This window comes from Cebus imitator, unplaced genomic scaffold (assembly GCF_001604975.1).
Source record: "Cebus imitator isolate Cc_AM_T3 unplaced genomic scaffold, Cebus_imitator-1.0 Scaffold138, whole genome shotgun sequence".
NCBI classification, from domain to species: domain Eukaryota; kingdom Metazoa; phylum Chordata; class Mammalia; order Primates; family Cebidae; genus Cebus; species Cebus imitator.
In genome coordinates, this window is record NW_016107453.1 from 2,727,801 (window position 1) to 2,736,462 (window position 8,662).

At 35.1% G+C, this 8,662-nt stretch overlaps 1 protein-coding gene across 1 annotated transcript; it reads right to left on the reverse strand.

Moving 5' to 3' along the window:
- Positions 1-2,078: 2,078 nt before the first annotated feature.
- Positions 2,079-3,315, reverse strand: LOC108313509 (L-lactate dehydrogenase B chain-like). The gene is given in 1 exon segment (XM_037743223.1): positions 2,079-3,315. A coding segment is annotated over 1 exon segment (1,005 nt). The 5' UTR covers positions 3,283-3,315; the 3' UTR covers positions 2,079-2,277.
- Between the last annotated feature and the right edge of the window lie 5,347 nt (positions 3,316-8,662).

Below are 8,662 nucleotides of genomic sequence, written 5' to 3' on the forward strand. Positions count from 1 at the left end.
CTATGGTGGCTATGCTTCACTGATTGACATCAGAAAGCCACCAGTTCAGCTAAATTAGAAGGACATAGACTTTAGTACGAAGGTCTCCAGGCAAAAGAACAGGAGATTTGAGATTAAGTGCAGATAAAGAATAGGTTTACATGACAGAAAGAAGATTTAAAATCAAGGATATGATCAAACCTGAAAGAAAAATAAAAGAAATCAATCATGAACTCCAAGTAAAACAAACATCTGCATAAGCAATTATGGTCCACATATCAAGTTACTCCTCCAAATTAGAACAGGAAGCCGGTAACCCTTTAGAGGAAAAATGGACTGGATTTTAGGCAACAGAATGAGTAAAAAGAGATGATATTGGGGACACAACAAAGAAAACATATGTTTCCTTTTCTAACAAGAAAAACAAATCAAAATAAAAGCACTAAGAAACTCTAGAAAGAACCAAGAAAAAAAACAGCCATGGTAAAAACATGAAGGAATTTAAAATGGGTCAAGATTTTAAGAACATGGAGGAGAGTAAGGAAGGATAATGGATTTGATCATTGTCCAATGAATGTCAATGGGGTTGTCTCAGTGGTGCTATGGAACAGAAGATATAATTCCATCATCCACTGGACACTGTTGTGTTAATAAATTACCAACTTAATTGTAATTTATTGTTTTCAAGTTTTAGACTCACACTGCATAATGTCTATAAGACCATATTATTAACACTAAACAGAATATTAGTGGAATCAACACAGAGCAAATAACTGAGTTGTAGAAAAAAGGACATCATGTGATGTGCTTCACTTGCTACAAACTTAAGAAAAAAATCATCTCAATAAAATATAACTTGATGCTTTGCTGAGTTAAGTATGAGCTAGAGTTAGGAAAATCATACTGTTTAATTATACTGTAAACCATAAAAACAATTTAGCATACAGCATAAAACATTGCTTTTCTATGTTTCTTGAAAACCTGTATTTTTCTGAACCTGACTCAGATTATCTTATTAACTGAATGATTGTGTTCCTCCCAAAATTTCTGTGTTGAAGCTCTAATCCCTAGTATGGCTGTATTTAGAGATGGAGTCTCTAAAGAAATAATTAGGGTTAAATGAGGTCAGAAGGGTGGGTCCCTAATCCAATATGGCTGACTTTCTTATGAGAAGAGATGTTAGGGAGCTCTCCATGCACCAAGGAAAAGCCATGTGAGGACACAGAAAGAAGGGGCCATCTAGAAACCAGAAAGAGACCCTTTCCATAACCTCTCTGTAGGACTTCTAGTCTCCAGAACAATGAAAATAATACATTTTTGTTGTTTGAGCCATCTAGTCTACAGTATTTTATTATGGCAGCCAAGGTGACTAAGCCAGAGACCAATGGTGGGGTTAAAGAAGAGATGAGGAGAAGCTAAATTCCTCATGTTTCTAGTTCAATCGTATTAGCTTCATATGTATTTGTTTTATATTGCTGTTTATTGTATTTGATATCAGATTTTCCCTGATGAAAGAAAAAGTTTTAAACTATCATCTATCACCCCTGAAGAAATAGAGTGTCAAAAGCATCTAATGCTAAATAACTTATGTTTCCTACTCAAATATTACTGATTTTCCTTCATGCCACCATTTTTATGCATTGTTTGACATTTTATTTTAAAATACATTTTAAATTGCAGGAAGTTTTTTAAATAGTTACGTAAAACTCACTTACACTCATAGCTATGTTAAACAACTATCAACATTTTGCCAAAATTTCTCACACATACTCTATTTCTCTTCCTCTTCCCTCTATCACTACACATATGAAATAATATAGACCTAGAAATCTAAACCTTTGAGATCAAATGTAGCTATCATACTTCCTTATCTCCTAAATACTTTAACAGGTATTACACCAAAACAAAGACATTCTCTCTTGAATTACCTTCACAACATTTTTTGAGCTTTCTTTTCTTTTTTTCTTTCTGTACTTCTTGCCCATATTTATCTTGATTACATTTGGTTATTTTTTTTCATATTCATAATTACATACCAGTATTCTGAATTAGATAAGCTAGATAGAATAGAGAAGGACTGCTGTTTTTTTTTTTAGAAGCATACTGAAATAGTTAATTTTATTTGTTCAAGAACTCATATTGCAAGCATTAAACCAGGCATAGGCTTTGATTCTGTGAGCCCAAATTCACGTATTGAAGAAGATCAGAGCAAACTGTGGTCCATGCACATGAATGAAAACTAAAGGGTCAAAGTTAATCACATTGTAGGTTTTAAATTTCTACAGCCTCGCTCAGTAGTCACAGGTCTTTCAGGTCTTTCTGGATGTCCCACAGGGTATCTGCACTTTTCTTGAGCTGAGCAACCTCATCAACCTTTAGCTTCTGATTGATAATGCAGATTAATCCCCAGGCATTGAGGATACATGGAAGGCTCAGGAAGACTTCCCTCTTGATGCCATACATCCCCCTGACCATTGTTGGCACAAGATTAATCTTGGGTAGATTTTTCAACATGGATTCAGTAAGATCAGCCACACTTAATCCAACAGTCCAGTTGGTATATCCTTTTAGCTTGATGACTTCATAGGCACTTTCAGTCACCATCTTATGCACTTCCTTCCAATTTCCACTATCATTGTCAGTTCCCATTTCTGGATTCCATTCCTATAGAGAAACACCTGCCACATTAACGCCACTCCACACAGCCACACTTGAGTCTCCATGTTCTCCCAAAATCCATCCGTGGCAGCTGCTGGGAGGAATGTCAAGTTTTTCGGCCCTAAGGTAGCGAAATCTATCAGAATACGTATTATATCCACTTTTAATCACATGGTGTTTGGGTAATCCACTTAGTTTCCAGGTTACATATATAAGAATGTCCACTGGGTTGGAAACTACAATTATGATGCAATCAGGACTGTACTTGATGATCTTAGTAATACTGAATTTGAAGACATTTACGTTTCTCTGCACCACATTGAAACGACTCTCCTCTTCTTGCTGATGTACTCCTGCAGTTGCCACTACAATCTTAGAATTGGCAGTCACAGAATAATCTCTATCTGCCACAATTTTAGGCATCTGAAGAAATAAGCTCCCATGCTGCATATCCATCATTCGTCCTTTCAGTTTATCTTCCAAAACATCTGTAAGAGCAAGTTCATCAGCCAGAGACTTTCCCAGAATGCTGATAGCACATGCCATTCCAACCTGTCCAACACCTGGTACAGTGATATTATTGTTTGGGACTGTTGCCTCTTCTTCCGCAACTGGTGCAATGAGATTTTCCTTAAGAGTTGCCATTTTGCACAGGAGAGAAGGCTCTAGAGACTGCTGTAACAGTTGTGCTGAGAAGACGATGCCAGCTGCGTGTGTCTCCTCTGGTGCCAGCTCTGCTGAGAAGGACCGGTGTTTCCAGAAGAAACTGTTGAATTCAGTTGCCATGGGGGGATTATGAAAACGGTTTTGATATAAATTCAAGCAGAAATAAACATGCATGATCTTCTCCATTTAGAATTGCACAAAAAGCTGTGTATAATGTCTGCTTTGAAGTGAAACAACAGTCTTGTGCATTGTCATGTCAGACACAAGTAACTATTCTATTTTGTTTTCCTTGTTTTGCCTTCTAGTCCCTCATGAAAGACATCCAAAAACTGATCCTCACTGAAAAACAACACTAAAATCAAGCAGAAGATTGCTTTTGGCAAAACACACTGAGCTGATAAAACACTAATTAGTATATTTGAGTTCAGGCCTCAGGACATTTTCTTCAAATGTTTTCTTTTTTATTCATAATTTATAATGTACCTCTCTTTTATTTTGAAATATATGCTTGTTTTGGAGGAAAACTCTGGCAATATACCAAGGAATAAGTTATATCTAAATGATTTAAAGAGTGTTTGCTAAGGATCTTTGGTGACTATTTTTCTTCCTTAGAACTATAAAATCTAACAAACATAATTCATGAAGATGTTTAGTCTTAAACAGAGATGTTATAGTTTTGAACCAGATTAAATTTTGAAAGTACCTTCATATATCTTGAGATTTTTTGGTAATTATAAATCAAAATAAAACATCCATAAAACGTAAAATTCTGTTTATTTCATCTCTTAAATGTCTGTGGTCTACTAAACTGTTATGGGTATTTGTACACCAACTGTACACACATTTACTCATGGATAAAATGGGAAGCTGAGAATTTTTGAGTTGCACAATTAGGATGTAAGGAGAGTCTTCAAATACTTTGTTATAGTCCAGAGACTGAAGAATGCATACTATCTCAAAGAGAAAGAAGAAATAAGGCTCATTTATCTTTCAAACTAAATTGACAGGCTACTAGTGTAAGTCAAATTGTGTCATGTTAATTATTGATTTGTAGGATAGTAGAGATTCTGTTAGAAAACTTAATGTGAGGACATGATACTCTTACTCATGCCTGCAGTAATGTTGGTGTTACCCTGGCCAACTCTTTCTTTTCTCATCATAAATCATTTCCCATCAGCCACTGATGAGAAATTCTGCTAATGAAGACATATTCCTTTGTATAAAACCCACACATGAATGAGATCATCACTTTTATGAAATCAGTATTACTGACCACAGAAGAGGCTTGCAATAAATGTTGTTTAAATGTTTCTGAATATAGAAAAAGACAAAAGTCAGTATGGGCTTCTGAGCTTCATGATTGGTGTTTCTGCTTTGTAAAATTATTATTGTAAAGCTACCCTAACATAAAGGGAATACAAAAAATAGCACATTGCATAGAACATGGTATACCCTCAATAAATTGAGCTCCTTTTCCCTTCACACATGTCCTTCACATCTCCCACGCCAAAGTGGCCAAATGGGACATTGTTCTATATAAATACATAACCTCTTATGCATACAAAAGAAATGAGCCTGGTATGGTGGCTCACACCTGTAATCCCAGAGATTTGGAAGACCAAGACTGAAAAATCCCTTGAGCCCAGGAGTTTGAGACTAGACTGGGAAACATAGGAAGTCCCCATCTTCTCTCTTAAAAAAATCAAAAATCAGTCAGGCATGGTGCTATGTACCTGTGGTTGCAATGACTCAGATGGCTGAGGTAGGAGGATTGCTTAAGCCCAGACTAAGGCTCAAGTGAACTGTCATAGCACCACTGCACTCCAGCCTGAGTGACAGAGCAAGAACTCATCTCAAAAGAGAGAAAAAAAAATCAGCTGCCACTTTTCTACATATGACAGTCCACATACAGTTCTCATATATTGATTACTCTAAATCTAGCTTTCAGATATTCTGACTTTGTTGTTGAATATAAATTGTGCATTGGCAAATCTAAGTCCATTTTTCAAAGTACATATTTTTTTTTAAGACAATACCTGATTATTGACAAATTCGAGCAAACCCATTATTTCTCTCTCATGTGGCTGAGGATGAGGGGCTGGGATTGGGGAGTGGAATTCCTCCTACACCAGAGCATCTGACAGTATTTGTGAACAAAGACCAATGTCAAATGCAAGGACCTTTCTCTCCACGTGGTCTATAAAGGACCCACCAACACACCTGAAATTCTCTTGCTCGTGTGGGACACTAAGAGCTGCTGTCCTCTTTCCTACTTTAAAATCCCCTCAACCTGTTTCCTCTGGGATAAAGGTGGAACTGCCATAAAGGTAAAAAACAAAGAAGCTGTCAAAAGTAATCTCCTCTTCATGTAAGAAAGTGATCAAAACAGGCCCAAATTCACTAATCAGGCTGCAGGGTAGAGGTGGATACATATGCTCTCTTTCTGTTATCCTGCTCTGTGTAAAGTAGGTAACCTGTTGCTGAAGGTAAGACATTTGGAGCTGCCCGCATCACTACCTCTGCCCATTGGAGAGGCTGGAGCTCAAGGGAGCAGCTCTTCACTGAGAAAGAGTAAATATCCCACTGGATTTCCCCAGTAATCAGTGATTGGTATGTTGATCCTCTCCACTGAAGCTGACTCCTGGTACACCCAGGGGCTCTCATTCACCCCATGGACAGTCCAGTCCCAAAGGACACTACCTTCTTCCACTCCAAAATTAAGAATGTAATAGTATTTTTCAGATCTCAGAAATTTAACCCTCTTTGGAGTCTCTAAGTCTATTGTTCTACTTACAGACACTACACTTCTAATTAAATTTTTATAAACACCCACTGTTAATAGAAATAGGGGCTGTCTATAGCTGTTTAATCATTCACCAATTTTTTGGAATTCTGTCAGTCCTAAAGTTTCCAACAATCTCTGCTACAATATAAAAATATTTAATTATTTTGCAGGTGGTAGTGTCTAATAAATAACCTAATAATTAATTTAGCACTTTGAGATAAATTCAATAAAATATTATTGTGTTATATCCACTAGAATAATTTTATTATAGTTACATTAATTCCTAAATACTGGCCTTTCGAAGGCATATGATGCTTACATCGTATTTTGTTGCTATCTCTTCTATAACTATACGGTGTTTTAACATATTTATCTGATAAATAAAGTTTAATTTTTTAGATGAGAAAATCTGATATCAACACACATTCTAGCCTTTGGCTGAAATTTCACCTAAAACAATATGTTAAAATGATATCTGCTGAGTGTATCCTTTCTAAATTTGAATATTAAAACCACCATTGCAACTTGTTAAAATGTGAAAGTCGCTGTTAAATTATAGAAAGAATTCATTAAACGATGCTATAGTCACTTACTAAAGACATTTTTAATTAAGTCAATCAATATTTTCACTTATCTTTATTAGAGTTCCAAAAAGCTAGCATAATGAGCTTTTCACAATATATATTTTGTTTCATTATGTATAATATCACCTTAATGTTTGTGGAAATTTACTGTTTCAACAATTTTCTTACTATGTGTTGCTCTTTAGAAATTTTTCTAAATGTTATTTGAAGATCAGTGATTTTAAAAGAACAATTCTGCCACCTTGTGTTCTGCAAAACCAGGATAGCTGCTTGCTTCTGGGAAACCGCGAGTACTTTGTTATCAAACTTGGAAGTTGTAACTCTGAATCAGAATTCTAGAATAATCAGCTGTGCCCCTCCCCCTGTTTATTTTCTTCCAAGTTTGCAAGTACTGATCACGGAAGCTGGTTACTTAAGCTGTACCTGCGCCAGAGTTAGGACTCATTCCTCAGGGTTTCTACCAAGGTTTGTAAAGCCAAACAACAAAGCTTTAATTGCAACCATACGTCACTCGGTTTAAATTTTATTTTATTTTAAATATATATGTCTAAAATTTAGAATATATATGCACATCAGAATTACTAAATTGCTAGTTGATACTCTGAGCTATACAGGTTATATGCACTATGTTTTAAAATAGTAATAAGAACAATACAAGAAAAAAGCTTACAATTTAAAATATATATATATATACATATATATATATATTAATCATCTGAGTTTGAAAAACCACAAACAACTATTCCTACCTCTTAAAAGTTGAGGTAGGAATAGTTGTTTGTGGTTTTTCAAACTCAGATAATTAATAGAAGAAAACTTTCAAACTTTTGTGAAAATGCAACTTTTAATCAGTGGATTAAAAGTTAAACAAACAGAATAAGGACCTATTATTACTAATAAAGAAATAATCATTAACCTATTGATGTGTCTCTTTCTTACAGTAGAAAATGCTAGGAATACACAATACATTGTTTCAAGGTTTGCAATTTATCATTCTTCCCTAGAAAGGCAGAAGATGGAATGCCATCAAAAGCCTCAACTTTTGCTTCCATCCTCCCCTTGACACATGGATTACCGAATTCTTTGTATCCTTCTGCTCCCTTAGTGAATTTATTTTCAAGAGAAGAATGTGAGTTAGTCTTCACAGGACTAAACTTTGAAAGCCTATAAAAAGGCTTCATCAGAAATTTATATACTTGGTGGTTGGGGTAAAGAGAGACCATCATTTTAATCAGATTTCAAAGTCATCTGTCCCCACCTTCCCAAAAGTTTAAAAATTACCATAAAACGTCTCTGATTTGAATTACACAATTCTATTCCCTGTGAGCAAATCATAAAATTTAGGTGGAATGTTGCTGCCACCTTGTGCCTAACAAGTATCTCTTTCAGTTTCCATTAAGTGTGTTAGTTGGAGTGATCAATAAAAAAACATTCTGAATTCAACCTGTAGGATTCCACAAGGACTTATGGGAACAAAACATGGAAAAACAGTGAACTTCAAGCTATAGGTCCCTTAAATCATTATTAGAATTATTGTATACAAGAGTTTTAATAAATTATAGGGCTGCTCATGATTAAACATTTGTCCTTAATAGTTTTAGTCTTAAACAACTCACACTTGGAGCAGGAATTCGAATTAGCAGGAATCTCATAAGAAAGGACACCTAGATAATAACTTTTCTGCAACTGAAGGCAAGGAAATATCACTAATTCATTGAAAAGTTGCAATTAGTTTTTAAATCTTGGATTCTCAAGATGAATTTCTCCAGGTTTCTGAGTAATCACGAAACATGTGCCAAACTTCAAAACTTTCTAAAGTTTAGGCATTTCAACTTGAAAAAAATTTAAAAGCACAAACATAAAAGGAAAATGCTGTGATGTATTACACAGAATCAGAAGAATTTTTCAGCATTGCAATTTTTAGTTATCTGGCCAAATTGTATATGCTAATTTCAAATACAATTAAGAATTAAAATCACATTTTGAACGC